Genomic DNA, 18,978 nt, shown 5'->3' with positions numbered 1-18,978 from the left:
AAGTGAGTTGCCTAAAGACAGGCGCAAAAGCGAAAGGACCTTAACCTGGAGAACTCAGGTGGGGCATTGCGCCCTCCCCCTCTAAGCTCCGCCCCCTAGGGCTCCGCCTCTGGGTTCTGGCAGTTGCCTTGGCCACAGCTGGGATCCCTAAGCCTGAAGAGTGGACCTTGCACGTGATGGGCGCGCGTGACGCAAGGGGGACGGGACTGAGAAGCAGGGTGCGCCGGGATAGGGTAGTAGGTTCGCGCGGAAGGGGCGGAGCAGGTCAGGAGGCGGGGTTTAGTGGGAGTCGGTCTAGGGGCCAGGCTTCCGCGTGCGTTGGTCTGGCGGGCGAGAACGCGCGGCGGGGGCGTGCCCGGCCGGCGAGGCGGGGCCAATTGGGGGGCGGGGAGGTGCGCGGCCTAACGGCAGCGGCAGCGGCGGCGGCGGCAGCAGAGACTCTGGGGTCGGCGAGCTTGGCGGCTACAGGTCCCGCAGCAGTGTCTGCGGGGGATCCGGGCCGCGAGTGGAGGCGGAGGTGCGCGGCAGCGGCGCTGGGCGATGGTGGGCGTCCCTGGAGCGGCCGCCTTCCAGCGTAAGAGGGGCGGGAAAGCGGGAGGCTGAGGGGGGCGTGTGAAGGCCTGCGGCTCCACAGGCGCGAGCTCTCGGGAGGCCCCCGGCTCGAGGCCAGGCTGGTAAACTGAGGCCCCAAGAAGGGCGGCAGATCCAAGGTCACCCGGCGGGCCGGGCCTTCTCGGGCTCCCAGCGCCGCCCAGGCGCCTCCTGCACCGCTCGAGAGCTCGGAGCTCGTGGGGTGCGCGAGTCTCTGGGCACCGCGGCCTCGGAGCCCCGGCCGGGCCGCCGTCCATCTAACTTGCCGGCGGACAAGGATTGTTTTGTTCTCCTGGCGCCGGGGCCACTAAGTCCGGCCCTGGAGAAATATTACACACATCCAGTTTCGAGGGGTGTGTGGCGGATGGTGGAAGAGGCGAGGATGGCCCCTCCGAGGGGCCTGTTGAGTGTAGGCTCAGGGGTCTGACTCCCGGGGGGTTCACATTGCGGCTCCTCCGCTTTCAGGCGGTGACCTTGGGTCTCTCTGAGCCTCATTTCCCCCTTCTGCAAAATGAAGGCGAGAAGAACATCTCCAGCCCTTCCCCACCCGGGTTCAGGGTTTTGTGAGGCCAAATAGGAGGCTTGACACGGACTCTGGCACACACAGGCGTGAAAACTGTCATTATTGTAATCGCTGTTAAACCTCATCCAGGGTGAACCTCACTCGGGAAAGCTTGAAATTCGGCTCTGATTGTGTATTTATTTGAGATTTTAATTTTATTTTAGGTTAGTCCTGCTTTATGATTCACTTGTTTTTCTTACCTCCATTTCTTCTTTCAGCATTTATCAACTGTACCTCCTAGAAATGTGAGTTCTTTGGAAGAGGTGTGGGTCTCTTAACAATAAAATTTTCATTGTTTCTTGTTAGCAATAATAGCCATAATAGCCAACATTTTTTGAGCAGCAGGAATTTTGCATTCTATTCATTTAGTATTTATTAAATCATTTGTTAAATAAAAAGAACCATTTTGGCCCTGGGAATATAGCAGCAAACTAGATAAACCAGAATCAAGCTTTGAGTTTTAGTTGGGGGAAGGGAGAGAGACACGTTCAATGAGGAAACAGATAAATCCATTTTGCCTGTTTTCTCTCATTTAATCCTGGTTACATAGATAAGAGTTAAGTATTTGTGTATGCCCATTGTGCAGAGGATGAAGCTGAGGACAGGAGGAACCTTGTGGATTTAGCCTCAGAGCCCAGGTTCTTCCACCCATAAAAGGGGGGCTTTACACAGCCTCTCTTCTTTGTTTGATGCCCATTAAATGTTGGGTTGAAGAAATGCAGAGTAGGTAGGTGGACCCAGCTAATGCCTCTTCATAGTCAAGTCTGCAGTTGCTGCTTTGGAAAGTTTAATTTATTCTTCTTGGAGTTTAACTCAGCAGAGACTAACAGAGGTGACCTTTAGGTCTGACAAAGTTATACTATCTCTGTATATTGAAAGGGCCTTTAATATTAACTTAGATTTTTTTTTTTAATGCCCAGATGTCTTTTATGCAGTTTTCTGTTTAAGTTCTAAAGTACAATTTTTTGGTTCTACTTTGTAACTCAGGTTTGTTTTTTGTTTGTTTGTTTATAGTCGTCCTAAGAGAATTCTATATAACATTTCTAGGCAATGTGCTTAGTATGTTGTTTTTTTTTTTAATCTGGAAGTATTTATAAGTTGCATTAAAATAATGAGAGACTTTTTTTTCCTGAAGAGAATTTTTTTAAATGAGGTTCTCATGATACAGTTAGGTTCAACATTGACCATCTGCTAAGCACCCGTCCTTGTGCTGATGTTTAACTAAAGTACTAGGCAGAGAATGGAGGAACTGAGTCCCTGGGGGAAATAGTCTAGAATAGTGGCCTCAAATGGTTTTAATGGTCTTTGTATCAGTAAATATGGTTGAGTATGCACACACATTATGTGAGTGTTTAAGTTACAATGTTGACTGTACTATTATGTACATTTTATAACGTGCAAAAATAGACATTTTACAAAAGGATGAACTGAAACAAATATAAGTAGAAGTTCCAATATTTGGCTTTCCACACCCCAGTGTGTGAATAATAACTGTGCTGGAGACCACTGATCTTGTAGTCCGACCTTCCCCTCAACCCATGATGTCTATTGAAATTCAGTTCTGAAGTTGTGCCTAGATTGAAATCCTGGGGTCCAGTCCTTACTATCTTTGAGACTTTCAGCACTACTTAACCTTTCTGTGCACTTAATTTTCCTCACTTGTAAAATTGAGAAGAGAGTTCTTGTCATCTTCTTTTCAATTTTACTGTGATGACTTACTGTAATGTACATATTAGTAGAATGTATATGTTAATATATGTAGAATACTTACACTGGACCTGACATACTATTTTGAGTGCTGTTAGTGGCTAAGGCGGAGAAGGCAATGGCAAGCCACTCCAGTACTCTTGCCTAGAAAATCCCATGGATGGAGGAGCCTGGTAGGCTGCAGTCCGTGGGTTGCTAAGGGTCGGACACGACTGAGCAACTTCACTTTCACTTTTCACTTTCACACATTGGAGAAGGAAATGGCAACCCACTCCAGTGTTCTTGCCTGGAGAATCCCAGGGACGGGGGAGCCTGGTGGGCTTCCGTCTATGGGGTCACACAGAGTCGGACACGACTGAAGCGACTTAGCAGCAGCAGCAGCAGCAATGGCTAAGGATACAGATGACTTGGAATCTCACAACCTAGTAGAAGTGAAGTGAAGTGAAAGTCGCTCAGTCATGGCTGACTCTTTGCGACCCCATGGACTGTATCAGTTCAGTTCAGTTCAGTCGCTCAGTCGTGTCCGACTCTCCGCGACCCCATGAATCACAGCACGCCAGGCCTCCCTGTCCATCACCAACTCCCGGAGTACACTCAAACTCATGTCCACAGAGTCGGTGATGCCATCCAGCCATCTCATTCTCCGTCGTCCCCTTCTCCTCCCGCCCCCAACCTTTCCCAGCATCAGACTCTTTTCCAGTGAGTCAACTCGTCGCATGAGGTGGCCAAAGTATTGCAGTTTCAGCTTTAGCATCAGTCCCTCCAGTGTACAGTCCATGGAATTCTCCAGGCCAGAATACTGGAGTGGGTAGCCTTTCCCTTTTCCAGGGGATCTTCCCAACCCAGGGATTGAACCCAGGTCTCCCACAATGCAGGCGGATTCTTTACTGTCTGAGCCACCAGGGAAGCCCCAATCTAGTAGAGGTCCCGCACAAATACATGGATAATGATAAAGTGCTTTAAGTTCTCAAAGTAAAGGCTTTGGGAATGCAGAGTAGGCACACTGTAATTGTTCTTTGAGGGTCCAAGTAAGGTTCAGGTAAGGAGGTGACATTTGGAAGGAGAGGGACTTTTCCAGGAGGTTGAGGCATGAACCTTATTGGCTGAGGGTGTAGAGTGGAAACTGGGGGCTGTTGAGGGCTTGGTGAGTGGTTCTCCAGATCTGGACCTGTGGGAAACCTTGTTAATAGATAACAGTGAGTTCTGGCTGAAGTTATGCCTGCCGGGGACTAGATGGCAACGAAACCTGTCCTAGAACTTTTCACAGCACAACAGCTCTTTCCTCTCTGGTGGGACTCATTCTGTCTTCTTAAGATATCTTAAGATATGAGTGCAGACTCATATTAAGTTCCTTGAGGGTTGTGATAGTATTTGCATTATTGTGATTTAATTTGCCTAGTAGGTAAGTGCAAAATCCACAAATATGGAGAAAGATACGTAAATTCTTGAACCTAAAAGATTTCTGAACAGTTACAAGTGGGATGATAAATGACCATACTCAATTGGTGAAAAACTCACCCATAAATATTTTATGGTAGATAAGCATTACTCTTCAAAAGGGGTGAGAACTGTTACATTCAGTAACTCTTTCCTTATCTGGCACTTAGCCATTAAGATGAAAGAAGAGATGTGAAAGTGCACCAGGAAGATTTCTCTGAGGTAGAATTAGGTCCCTTCTTTTGGCTCCTCTAGGTCCACTCTCCATCCTTTCCCACCCTGGGAAGCTGACTTACTTAGACCCCATCAGCTGGCTTTCTTCCCATCTGAGGATATGGAATTTAATTATCCTGCTCCCTTCCTATGAGTGTTGTCTCTTAGCTGTGTCCCTTGTTATTCTTCTGAAGGTAATTCTCCCTACATGCATGACTCGCGCCTTCTGGTTTGGAAAGTTTGTATTTCCTTTGTTCTTCAGGCTTAGAGGTACTCTCACTAGTCCTAGGGTACTTATCCGAGCCCAGATCATAGCAGATTTAAAAGCAGCAAATGCACTTGGAGAGGAGAGAGGCTACTCCAGGTAAGGATACTGACAAGGAGAAACTGGGTCTTGTCTTTTCCCCTGGTCATCACCTGCTGTGGCACACTAGTGTGTTCAGTCAGTTTTCCTCCCTAACTATTAGGATATGAAAAAGAAAAAATGGAATAAGATTAAAAACACCCATAACCTGTGACCACACAATAGTTCTTCAGTTCAGTTCAGTCGCTCAGTCGTGTCCGACTCTCCGCGACCCCATGAATCACAGCACGCCAGGCCTCCCTGTCCATCACCAACTCCCGGAGTTCACTCAGACTCATGTCCACAGAGTCGGTGATGCCATCCAGCCATCTCATTCTCGGTCATCCCCTTCTCCTCCCGCCCCCAACCTTTCCCAGCATCAGAGTCTTTTCCAGTGAGTCAACTCGTCGCATGAGGTGGCCAAAGTATTGCAGTTTCAGCTTTAGCATCAGTCCTTCCAATGAACACCCAGGATCGATCTCCCGTAGAATGGACTGGTTGGATCTCCTTGCGGTACAAAGGACTCTCAAGAGTCTTCTCCAACACCACAGTTCAAAAGCATCAATTCTTCGGCGATCAGCTTTCTTCACAGTCCAACTCTCACATCCATACATGACCGCGGGAAAGACCATAGCCTTGACTAGACGGACCTTTGTTGGCAAAGTAATGTCTCTGCTTTTTAATATATTATCAAGGTTGGTCATAATTTTCCTTCCAAGGAGTAAGCGTCTTTTAATTTCATGGCTGCAATCAGCATCTGCAGTGATTTTGGAGCCCAAAAAAATAAAGTCTGACACTGTTTCCACTGTTTCCCCATCTATTTCCCATGAAGTGATGGGACCAGATGCCATGATCTTCATTTTCTGAATGTTGAGCTTCAAGCCAACCTTTTCACTCTCCTCTTTCACTTTCATCAAGAGGCTTTTGAGTTCCTCTTCACTTTCTGCCATAAGGGTAGTGTCATCTGCATATCTGAGGTTATTGATATTTCTCCCAGCAATCTTGATTCCAGCTTGTGCTTCTTCCAGCCCAGCGTTTCTCATGATGTACTCTGCATATAAGTTAAATAAGCAAGGTGACAATATACAGCCTTGACACACTCCTTTTCCTATTTGGAACCAGTCGGTTGTTCCATGTACAGTTCTGACTGTTGCTTCCTGACCTGCATACAGGTTTCTCAAGAGGCAGGTCAGGTGGTCTGGGATTCCCATCTCTTTCAGAATGTTCCACAGTTTATTGTGATCCACACAGTCAAAGGCTTTGGCATAATCAATGAAGCAGAAATAGATGTTTTTCTGGAACTCTCTTGCTTTCTCCATGATCCAGCGGATGTTGGCAATTTGATCTCTGGTTGCAGTTAGTAGCCTGTTTAAAACGACAGGGATGGACCTGAGATAGGGCTTCCCTGAGAGCTCACTTGGTGAAGAATTTCGCCTGCAATGCTGGAGACCCTGGTTTGATTCCTGGGTTGGGAAGATCTGCTGGAGAAGGGATAGACTACCCACTACATTATTCTGGGGCTTCCCTTGTAGCTCAGCTGGTAAAGAATCTGCTTGCAATGTGGGAGACCTGGGTTCAACCCCTGGGTTGGGAAGATGCCCTGGAGAAGGCTACCCACTCCAGAATTTGGGCCTGGAGAATTCCATGGACTGTATAGGCCATGGGGTCCCAAACAGTTGGACACACTGAGTGACTTTCACTTTCATACATGAGATAGGTTGTTTGGCGTAATGGAAAAAGCAGAATTTGGAGGCAGACTTAGGGTTTGAGGTTCCGTTCTACTGGGAAGTTATTCTACCTCTAAGACTCAGTTGTTTGTTTATTTGATCTATAAATGAGGTTAACTCTTGCCTAATAATAATGATGACTAATATGGAATGTTTATTTTGGGCCACGTTTTGCCTTTTAATCCTTTACTTTTAGTTATATATCCTCTTTTACAAACTAGGAAATTGACTCAGATCTCACCTGTGCATGCTAAGTTTATTCAGTCATGCCTGACTCTGTGCAGCCCCATGAACTAGCCTGCCAAACTCCTCTGTCCATGGGATTCTCTAGGCAAGAATATTGGAGTGGGTTGCTGTTTCCTCCTCCAGGGGATCATCCTTACCCAGAGATCGAACCCGCGTCCCTTGTATCTACCTGCATTGGCGGATGGGTTCTTTACCACTAGTGCCACCTGGAAATACATAGAGCTAATAAATGAACAGTTTAAAATCTAGATCTTTTGTGACTACAGAGCCTGACTTCTTAACGTTAAGGTAGCTGCTGAAAGCTTTTAAACCTGAAAGGTGGTTTAAATAAGAGTACAGTGGCTGCATGTAGCACTAGGATAAAGATGAGTTAATTCCCTGAGTTCGAGGAAAGATGGGGAAGTAAGATTTCTTACCTGCTGGTTTTAGCCTCAATTCTTTTTTTTTTTTTTTTTATTTTTATTTATTTTTTATTTCTAAAAAAGAATTTTATTAAAAAAGCACAAATGCAAAGAAATGAACAGAGGAAAATTTATGCGTCGAACCTGGACTGGTCACTTATGATAATATACATGCTACAATTCCATTCTCCCCAATCATTCCACCTTCACCCTCTCTCACAGAGTCCCAAAGACTGTTCTAAATGCCTATGTCTCTTTTGCAGTCTCTTATACAGGGTTCAATTCTTAATTTTAGAGTGTTGTTTTGAACTTCATAAAAAGTGATCAATTGTAAAGATTTATTTAAAATCCCTGAAAATTTAAAGGCTGAGGGAGAATCTCCCATAGTTATCATTTCTGCTTTAGTAAAATTACAAAGAGGAGGGGCCTTTCTGGTGCTGTATTGACTGGCCCCATGTGCAATATGAGCTAGTATATTTACATGTGACAGAGTCTGTCTCTGGGTTTTATTATGGCTGGTTAAGTAACTTTTGCCTCTGTCTCTGGTTTTTGTCTCAGGCCTCTCCCAGGACTTGAGGCCATCTGAAATTATAGCAGTTAGGGTATCATAAATTAAACTTGTAAAATGAGTCTATAGCAGATATGTCAACTGAATCTGACTTTAAGTCCAGTTGACTTCTTTAAAAAAAAAAAGTCTTTGCCAGATTTTCTGCTGGGCACTTTTCATGTATGTTGTACTCAGTTGTGTCCAACTCTTTTTGAACCCATGGACTGCAGCCCACCAGACTCCTCTGTCCGTGGAATATTCTATGGCACGAATACTAGAGCCGGTTGCCATTTCCTACTCCAGGTGATTTTCCCAACACAGGATCAAACCCAAGCCACCTATGTCACCTGCATTGTCAGGCCAATCTTTACCACTATGCCACCTGGGAAGCCCCTTTCATGTATGTTATCTCATGTAATTCTTAAAATATCCTTGAGAGGGAGTTAGTATCTCTGTTTTACAGATGGGAAAATAAGTCTCAGAGAAGTTAAATTCCTCTAGGTCACACAGTTAACAGTAGCAGACACACTATTCACACTTAGTTCAGCCCTGATACTGAATTCACTGAGATCTGAGTCCAAAACCCACATTTTTCACTCTCTACCATGTGGCTTCTTCTTTTCACTAGCTAAACTATAGGTTTTTAGACATATGTTCCCAAGGATTCCAGTGTTCCCTGGAGATACTTGATTTCCCATCATTTTTCTTCAACACCTTTCTTTCCCTAACATCTTTCCTTATTTAAAAATATCCTGGGAATGGATATGGTTTAAAGAGTGCTGTATTAGATCTTGGTCTTGTTTAGAGGTATTCTGAATTGGCCTTAGCCATGAATTGAAAACAGAAAACAAAAAGGCAGCAGAAATTCTCAGCAGCCTTTACCAATTCATCCCATATGTTTCCTGATTTTAGCAGTGAAGCACATGATGGCAGTGAACATCAAAAGCCCAAGAAATGTCCATGCTAATTTTGCATGGCCCTGTGAGAAGCTGTCAAATATGGATCATCAAATATAGTATATGGACTATGCAGTGAACCTTTACTTTGGAATGTGGCTCTTTAAAATATGGTTCTGCCCCTCTATTTTGTATTCCTGTAATGAAATGCAGAAATCAAAGTAAAACTCAGAGGTACTCGGAGCTAGGTATCCTTCTGTCTGAATTGATAGCTTTGGAGTTGGCTAGACCTTTCAATTAAATTAGCTGATGGCGACAAATATGTAATCTGACCTCTCGAGCAACTCAAGTGAAATGTTAATACCAGGCATAGCAGAGTTCCCTTGACACACTGCTTTGACCTTTTCCTCTCATACAGATGTTTCCCTTTTTCCTTTGTTAACTTAGCCATCTCAATGCAGAGGTCCTGCCTGCTTTTAATTTTTTGAAGCCACATGAGAACAGACATTCAAATAGCACAGATTTATTCATTGTTACCTTATATCCCTAGAGGTTCACTAATCAAAACCACCATTTCCTCTATTTCACATAGTTTTTAGCTGGTTTACTGTCTCCTTACCACTATCCTCTCCCTCTCCCATCCCCCATAGAAGTTAAAACACTAGTGATATTTTTTTCCACCAAAAATGTGGCAGTATTTCTTTGTCCTTAATATTGAGAAAGTGATTATGATTCATTTTGTTTCTCTTGAGAAGTCGCATCAACCTTACAGGGCAGAAGCTGGCAGAAAGCAAGTCTTAATGTCCTAAATTAAAAGTAGCAGTGGCTTAGAAGAGGCAGATTCTGAGAGGTGGGGAAGAGGAGATGATGGTCTTAGCTCTTCTGACATTCATTCACTAGGTGCCTGGAGCCACTAGGAGCTTAGGAGCTCAAGTTTTCATAAGCTCCTCCTTAAGGGCTTCTCTTTAGTTGTGGCCCGTGGTCTCAGCAGTTGCACCTTGGGGGCTTAGTGGCCCCAAAGAATGCAGGATCTTAGTTCTCTCACCAGGCATTGAACCAGCATCCCCTGCACTGAAAGCTGGATTCTTAACCACTGGACCACCAGGGAGGTCCTTGTATTCTTTTTATATATGCATATTAATTTTTAAAACTAGAGTAAGTTACAAATATGATACTTCTTTATGCTAAATACGATAATGTGTATTTTCAGTAAACTAAGACATTCTCTTAGGTAACCACAACAGTGTTCTTTCCAAAATCAGGAAATACAGATTGGTTATAATATTATTATCTAATATACTGACTTTATTCAGATTTTTCCATTTATCTCAATGTTTTTTATAGGGAAAATTTTTTATAATCTAGGATCCAATCCAGGATCTGCATAAAATATTTGTTTAATCTCCAGTCTCCTTCAGTTTGAAAGAACCCTTCAGCCTTATCTTTCATGATCTTGTCTTTTTTGAATGGTGTGGGCCATTTATTTCATAGAGTGTCTCTCAATTTGAATTTGCCTTCCTTATGAATAGATTCAGATTATGCATTTTGATGGGAATATTGCAGAGTAATGTTAGATCCTTCTCATTGCATCATATCAGGAAGCATTTGATATCCATTTGTTCAGTACTGATGATGTTAACTTTGATCACTTATTTAAGATGATGTCTGTCAGGTTTTTCCACTATAGAGTTTAATGTTTTCCTTTTTAATTAATAATGTTATGGGAGATACTGAGTCCATGTAAATACCTTGTTTTCATCAAACTTTTATCCAGTAATTGTAGCATCTATTGATGATGTTTGCCTGAGTCAGTTATTACTAAGATAGTTGTGCTTTCATATTAGAGAAATGTGCTATCAGTTTTTATTTTTTGCTTATCAATTTTATTCTTTTCAGCTTATCAGTTTTATTCTTTGCTTATTGGTTAATATTCTGCTGGAGAGCATTTTCTTACCTTTATTTGTATGTATTAATATGGATTCTTATTTTATGCAGTAGGTCATAATCTGTTACTGTCATTTTTTTTTGTGGTTTTCACATTGTCCCAGATTCAGCAGTGGGAACCCCTTCAAACTAGCTTTTGACAAGTTCCTAACATTCTTGAACCACTTCCTTTTTGGCACAAAAAAAATGTTCCACACTTATCTTCCTACCTGAACTTTGGAATCAGCTATTTCTCTAAGATGTTTCTCTCTTAATTTCTGTTAGTGGAGAAAATTATTTAGAAATCAAGATCTAGTTGCTATGTATGCTCATTGCTATGGGTTGTCATTGCTTTCAGATCCTTTCAATGGGCAGACCTAAGAAATCTATGTGTATATATACACACATATCTAAGTTTATTTCTATTTTTATCTAAATATAATAAAAATTGAAACTGATCAAAGGGCTCCTGTGCCCGCAGTACTGAAAGCCAAACTCTGACAACGGGAGTTTGCAGCAAAGTAAGGATTTCAAACCCACCTGGTCTTTGAGTTAGGGTTATGTTTTAGAGGAAGAACAAAGAGGCTGGGACTAATTGTCTTGTGACGTTACTGTGACATTTCTTATTTGTAGTTTTGGGAAGTCAGGATGTCTCTGGTTTATGATTCTCCAGCCAAAGTGGTCCATGGCTCTGGGACCACTCATCTTGTGGTGGAGAAGCAACCTGAGTTTGTTAATGATGATGTCCATAATAGCAATTTTAGTTGCTTAATGATGTTGTCAGCAATAACAGTTTTAGTCATCTGACTCTTGTTGATTAGTGTTCAGTTAGCACAGGCTTGAGGTCAGAGTGTACAAGAGAGGGAATAAAGTTTTGGATAGAGAGATTGATCATAAACTTGATAAGGGAACTTGGTTTCAGAATTGTGTGTTCAGACCAACACCTCCAATACCACAAAGTTTATTTAGCCTTTATCTTATTTTTCCTGTATCTTTAAGCCCCTTCTCTTACCTAGGGATTGGAAACCCGACTCACATAATCCATCATATATTTATTTGTCCAAATCTAGAATATACTGAAAATAGCTCCAAGATTGCTAACCCATGTTACTATGAAATTCAGTTTATAAACCTCTTTGTTTATAGTTTTTTTGTCTTTAGTCTGAGGGTATGTGGTCAATATATTGTACTCAGAAGTTACTTTGGGATAACTTCTCCATGATTTAAGAGCATTGAAACATGGATATTATCATATGTGAAACAGATTACCAGTCCAGGTTCGATGCATGAGACAGAGTGCTCAGGGCTGGTGCACTGGGATGACCCAGAGGGATGGGATGGGGAGGGAGGTGGGAGGAGGGTTCAAGATGGGGAACAGATGTACACCCGTGGCTGATTCATGTCAACGTATGGCAAAAACCACTACAATATTGTAAAGTAATTAGCCTCCAATTAAAATAAATTTTAAAAAAATAAAAATGAAATGTAACATACTAAAAAGATATAACTCAATTGACAGAAATTTGATGTATATGTGTGTATATATATATGACTGGTTGGTTTTGGCACATAGTGAAATTTTAAATATTTTTTTCTTGTGAAAAAGGCAGAGTGATTTGCTACTGAGTGGTTTGCCTTTGAAATTCCAACTAAGGAATTTAAGTGTGCTCATTTCTCAGATGTATTTGTAGGTGAGAACTGTCGGTTGCCTTTTTTGGAGTTTTGGAATGGGGAGAGCATTGGAAGGAAGTAGGTGGTAATGAATGAAAGTCAAGTAGTAGTGACTACTGGAGTGAGCACTGTCAAAATAATTAAACTAATGATTAAAGAGAGAGAATGGTTACTCTGAAAACAGGGTATCCTTGTAAAACCTCCTCAGAGAGGTTTAACCCAGCAGTTGTTAGGTGGTTTAGCTAAAATTTCTTAAGCAAATACTGAACCAAACTGAGCATAAATATTGTGATAATTAACTATTGCTTTTCCCCCCAGATGTGTAAGTGGAGTAGTTTAGTTTTTCTTTATCTTTTAGTCATGTTTTTGAGGTATAATTTACATATAGTAAACTTTATTCTTTTTTAAGGGTACAGTTCTGTCAGTTTTGTAGTCATCACACCACCCAAGATATAGATTATTTCCATCATCCCCAGTAGTTACCTCGTGGTCCTTTCCCTTCATTTAGCAGCCCCTGCTAACTACTATACTAGTTTTTGCCCCTCTAGTGGTTTCTGTCTCTCTAGTTTTTTGCCTTTTCCATGTCATATGAATGAAACTGTACGATATGTAGCCTTTGAAACTGTACAATATGTAGCCTTTGTAACTGTACAATATGTAGCCTTTGTATCTAGTATCTTTCACGTACTATAATTGTTTTGATAATCATCCATGTTGTATATATCTGTAGTTCCCTTTTATTGCTGAGTATCATTCCACTGTATGGATGTACTGTAATTTTTTAAATCAGTCTGTCTACTAGTTAATGGACATTTTGGTTGTTTCCTGTTTCGATGATATGAATGAAACTCTAAACATTTATGTCTTTTGCGCACATGTCTTCATTTCTCTTGGGTAAATACTTAGGAGTGGGTTCACTGGGTTCTAGGTAATTTCATGTTTAACTTCTTAAGAAACGCCCAAAGTATTTTTTGAAGTGGCTGCACTGTACCATTTTGCATTTTTACCAGTAATGTATGAGAGTTCCATTTGCTTGTTGTGTGTTTTACTTTGTTTTAGAATTAGTTGTTAAGGAAACAGTGTATTTGGGTAAAATCAATTTTGGTTTTCTTGTTTAAACTTATTCTTTTTTTTTTTTTTTCTTGTTTAAACTTAAAGGCATACTTACTCTTTTATAATATAGAGTCTGTCTTCTGTTGGAGTCAACACAGTCATTTCTTATTTACATATCATTAATAGAAATAATAGAAATTACCACTTAAATGTCAGAATAGTTTTCACACATCTGATTTTTACAGCAATTAGTAGTAGTATTCTCATCCTCTTATTTCATGTAAAGTTCAGGAGTCAGGTGATTTGGTCACACACAGGTAGAATGCAAGGGTGTAGGTTTTTGGGAGTTGAATCTGAGGGGACATTCTTTTCTTTTTGGTTAGATGTGTAATAAGTGAAAACATGGGTATCATCCTAGTGCTTCCTTTTACCATCAGCTCACAAGCAGTGCAACCTTGGACAATTCATATTTGGATTTTGAATGGCTTTTATCATCTGTGAAAAGGGGACAGCCATACCGTCCCTGTCTACCTGACAAGATGAGAATCAATTGAGGAATTGTAAAAGCGTGTTCTAGACACTCTTTGTTATTACATCAGTGATTTTGTAATGCGTGAATATATTTTAGATATTTAAACAATACAGATAAAGTAAAAATCCCCTTTATAGTATTAAGTGAAGCTGTTCATTTAACAACTATATTGTGGAGCCGTTAGTCGCAGGGATGGTTCTAGGTGCTGAGGGGCTTCCCAGGTGGATAAAATTCAGTCCCTGTCCTCAAAGATCTTCCAGTTTGTCTTGCCCTGTATGTTCTAACATAGATTTTTGTTGATTGCTCTTGTAGTGAAAGCTTTGACAACTGGGTTTTAATTAAGTTTGGACAGTGATTGTCCATCGTTTCCTCTTATAATTGATGCTGTTGGGGAGAGTTGTATTGAGAAATAGTGAAACAAAGATTCTGGTTCAGTTGATGGAGGTAGTGAACTTCCTGGGGAGGAGATGGGATGCCAGACATGCCTCCCAGACACTGAGCACATAACTGTAGTCGTGGATACCAGTGCTTGACTTGTTCTGAGCGTGCTGTAGGTCTCCAAATAGTCCATGCTAATTTTGTGGCTGTTGGACTCTAAGGAATGATTAGGTAAATAAGGAGAGTTTCCGTTAAAGCCATGGTTTTTAAATAGTAATTTGAAATCCTAGAATTAATTGTTGATTATCTTTTTCTTGAGTCTCTTGGTTCTCTTTATTCTGCTAATTAAGTTCAATAAATCATTTATTTGAAGGGCCTAATAACTGTATTCTACTGTGACCCAAGTTAATTATACTAGAAGGTGAACTTTTTTTAAAAAGATATTTTGTTTATTTAGTGGTGGCATGTGGAATCTAGTTCCCTGACCAGGGGAACATTTATTAAGCCCCTAGTACAGGATGCTGGCAGATATAAAGAGAATTCTAAGGTGCCAGAGACGTTTAAAAGTTGTTTAATGGTGGAGGGAGGAACAGATTGATGTTTCATTATCAATGGTAAGCAGTAATAATAGTATGATACGAACCACCACTGACAGGCATCTGACCTAACATATGTGCATGTAAGTATGGGTGTGTTTCAGAAAAGGCTTCTCCAACAACTGTTTAAAAAAAAAAAATCAGTTTTTGGACTGGTATTTACATTATTCAACAATTAAAAGGTGCAAAGGTTATTTAGTGAACTGTCTCCCTCACCTCTGTGCTCCAGCCAACACTTGCCTTCCTTGGAGGCAGCTAGCATTACCAGTTTCTACTGTATCCTTGCAGATATATTCCTGTAGGCTGTATAATAACATAGATAAAAGAACTTCCTCATTCTGCATTGTGTTTCATTGTATGGATGCATAATACTTTTTTTTCTACAGTCCACGACTGATGAACGTTTTACATGCCAATGTTTTGCTGTTACAAACAATGCTGCATAGCTTTGTAAAAAATGCCATTTCATAAATCTGCTGACTAGATTCCTAGAAGTAAAACTGCTTGGACAAAGGATACAATTTGTATAATTTTGATAGATGTTACCAAATTACTCTCCAGAGATGATGTATCAATTTTTTTTTTAAATTTCTAACAACAAAGTGTGTGACCCAAGTAAAGAAAGGGTTCAGTTCAGTTCAGTTGCTCAGTCGTGTCTGAGTCTCCGCGACCCCATGAATCACAGCACGCCAGGCCTCCCTGTCCATCACCAACTCCCGGAGTTCACTCAAACTCATGTCCACAGAGTCGTGATGCCATCAAAGAGATGGGAAAGCTGAGTCTGGACCAGGTTTGGGGGGAGGGATTGAAAGTAAATATGTTATTAAAAAGTATAAAGTGCTAGGTCAAGAAGGGTAGGAGATGAGACTAGAGAACCAGGCAGGGAACAGGTTTATGCTTGGATTTTATTCCATAGCTAATGGAGAGCAACAGAAAGGATGAGGGAATGACATCATTACGATTGTATTCTAAATAGAGCACCCTAGTGGCTCTGTGAAGATGCATTTGAACGGGCAAGATGGAAGCAGCAAAATTATTTTCCTTAATGCAATAGCTTTGTCAGACCATGTGTTTCAGTTTTGGGTTTGGAAACTAGAAGGGATACAGTGTGCTAAGGGAGATAGAGGATATGGATTTAAAAGAGGAAGAGTGAATCTCACTGAAAGCCAGAAAGGCTTCATTGAATATTACTTAGTTGCATTTTGATGGATGGTTCCATCTTGGATTGGTAAATACAGAGAGGGAGAAATGGAATAAAGAAAATCATGCCAGGGCCTGATACTGGAATAAGCCAGCAATAGGCAAACTTTTTCTGTAAAGAGCTTAATAGTAGATATTTTAGGCTTTATGGAACATATAATGGATTCTGTCACATATTCTCCTCTTTTTTTTTTTTAAACAACTCTTTAAAAATATAGAAATTGCTAGCCTATAGCCATTACTGAAATAGGCCATGGGCAAGGTTTGTACAGGAGTGGGATGGGAAGTGCCCTTAGTTACTAACTCTTGGTCTGGAAGGTACGGGATGTACTAGTAAAAACAAGAGTAAAGGCAGATTGAGGTGGAACTGTGGGACACTTTGAATATCAGGCTAAAGAATTTGTTCCTAGGTTAGACTCATTGAGGAGTTATCTATCATATTGACTCTAAGATGGTGACATTTTGCCTAGTACTGTAAACTTACTGTATTATCAGCTATAAAAAGCCTGGCTGGGAGAACTGTCTTGTGTAGACATTAGTATTGCATGCATATACTGCTGATAGATTGCCCGATATTAGCATGAAATACTGAGTGAGGTCTTACCCACTTACTGGTGGCTTAGTGGTAAAGAATCTCTCTGCTAATGCAGGAGACATGGGTTCAATTCCTGGGTCAGGAAGATCCCCCGGAGAAGGAAATGGTAACCCACTCCAGTCTTCTTGCCTGGGAAATCCCATGAACAGAGGAGCCTGGTGGGCTCCAGTCCATGGGGGGCGGTCACAAAGAGTTGGATATGACTCAGTGACTAAACAACAACATCTCATTTTATGAAACTGCTTTTATCAGCACAAAGACCAAGAATAGATACTCTGCTCTTGCTGCCTCTAAGTCCTTGAACTCATTTTGAGCACCTTATGTGTACACAGTGGGTGTGCAGGGTTTTGTTGAGGCAAAATAATGCTCTAAATATAGGAAAGTCAAAAGATAAAGGATCTCTGAGGTTCTTCTCATTCCATAGTCTGTGTGTCCATGAATTCTGTTCTGTTCTGTTCAGTCACTCAGTCATGTCCGACTCTTTGCGACCCCGTGGACTGTAGCCTACCAGACTTCTCCATCCATGGGATTCTCCAGGCAAGAATACTGGAGTGGGTTACCATTTCCTTCTCCAGGGGATCTTCCCGACCCAGGGATCAAACCCAGGTCTCCCGCATTGGAGGCAGACACGTTAACCTCTGAGCCACCAGGGAAGTCCATGAATTAAAAGGCAATAAATCCTGAGGAAACCCTCAAGATAAAATCCTCAGACCATCCACCAGACATGGTATCTGACAACCTTTAACAACTGCTTCTTTATTCCTTTTGGTGGCCAAAGTGAATAGGATAACTATGCAGACTATTAGGACATGCAGAGTTTGGAGACAACAATTTATCAGTCATCTTTTTTTTCCCCCCTCTAGCTTCATTCACTTTATTTTTCTCATATAAAATTATGTGGTAGCTACAGCTGGAGTCTGGGTCCTCTGCACAGAGACTCTGATGTGGGTCTTTATAAGATGGTCAGTGAATTCTGATACAGAGATTTAGTGAATACTGTCTCTTTCCAAAGGTCAGGGATGAGATAACTATGAGTCTTGGAAATGGTGTCAAAAATGGCCTTGGTGAAGTTGCCCAAGGTGGCAGTGCAGCCCCTGGCAGAGGTGAAGCAGTCGTCAATGCCAGCCATCATCAGGAGCTTCATGAGCACAGGGGCTGAGACGATACCAGTGCCCCTGGGGGCAGGGATGAGTCACACCAGCACGGAGCCACAGTGGCTAGTCACCCTGCAAGGGACCATGTGGGGCTCCAGTCTTGTTCCCCCAGTAGCTGTCTCATCACACAGGGATGATGGGGAGCTTGGCCAGGATGATGGCCCCACGGATGGCAGTGGCTGCTTCCATAGAGCACTTGATGCCCAAACTGACATGCCCCGTTGTAACTCCCGACGGTGACAGATGCCTTGAACCTGGTGTGCTGGTCAGCACAGGTCTGCTTAATTAAGGGATGCTCCCAGGAAAAAGTGAGTGATCTCAGATTCCTTGATAGCAGAGAAGAGATAGATCTCCTCCAGGGACTTGCTCTTCATGTCTTTGACCAGGCAGCCCAACTTGATAATGGGGAGCCACTTGTCCTCTTGGCCTTGTCTCTGTGAGGTCCATGACCTCTGCCTTGGCCTCAACCCTGGCCCCAGATGCCGCTGCCAAAGCCTCCACAGAAGGTACCATGGCCTCCCATTCCAGGGCCCCCGGGGGCCTCCTCCAGGCCCTCCCACAGCACCAGCGTCATCTGCCATTTGGTGTTTTTACAGAGAAGTGATATATTTTCTAATTAAGGCTGTTATTTCCATTTTGAAGCAATTGAAATTTCCCAGTTTTTTAAAGCACATGTTGGTTGTGGCAGTGAAAGCTGTAAATGCAGTAATCAAAGCTTTTTTGATTGTAGCACATTTTCAGAGAAGCAGATTTGGAACTAAGTCTAACAGGATTATCTGGATGGTTGATAAAGATTATAAACTTAGAGGGATCTATTAAGACTTCTTTCAGAAATAAGAAATTGGGATCCCATTAGGGCTTAATTGGTTTCACTTCAGTTTTTTAGCTTGGAGGCTGCTGAAGAGTTAATTTATTGTGTAAGGGTTTGGCCATGTGTGGAGCACAGATTTATTTTAAGGAAAGGATCTCTTTGTATGTTTATGCATTTGTGAGATCAGTCCTGTTTACATGTGAACCCGCTTCTCAATTATAGGGAAAACAGGCAGACAGTTGATGCCAATTAAATATTAGAACATGATGCTGATTTTGGTCCTACAGATTAAGGGGGAAAACAGGGCTAAAGATTTTATTAAACTTACCCTGAATGCTGACATTCGAAAATAGAAACCATTGGGGAAAGGTCTATCAGTAACAGATGAGTAAATT

At 41.9% G+C, this 18,978-nt stretch overlaps 1 protein-coding gene and 1 pseudogene across 4 annotated transcripts in view; one reads left to right on the top strand and one right to left on the bottom strand.

Moving 5' to 3' along the window:
- Positions 1–393: 393 nt before the first annotated feature.
- Positions 394–18,978, top strand: part of CBFA2T2 (CBFA2/RUNX1 partner transcriptional co-repressor 2) — a 153,371-nt gene continuing 134,786 nt past the window's right edge. For 3 of the 4 annotated variants that reach the window (XM_055435610.2, XM_055435593.2, XM_055435583.2), the window contains exon 1: positions 394–574. In XM_055435610.2, coding sequence (XP_055291585.2) covers positions 541–574 — 34 coding nt within the window. In that variant the 5' untranslated portion in view covers positions 394–540. The remainder of the gene's footprint in view (positions 575–18,978) is intronic. The other variant, XM_055435618.2, reaches the window with a different exon arrangement.
- Positions 17,512–18,353, bottom strand: LOC129562487 (small ribosomal subunit protein uS5 pseudogene; annotated as a pseudogene).

This window comes from Moschus berezovskii, chromosome 15 (genome assembly GCF_049115385.1).
Source record: "Moschus berezovskii isolate FMDL1 chromosome 15, NW_MosBer_1.0, whole genome shotgun sequence".
Taxonomy (NCBI): domain Eukaryota; kingdom Metazoa; phylum Chordata; class Mammalia; order Artiodactyla; family Moschidae; genus Moschus; species Moschus berezovskii.
The sequence above is the reverse complement of the archived record's forward strand: the minus strand, read 5'-3'. Positions and strand labels throughout refer to the sequence as shown.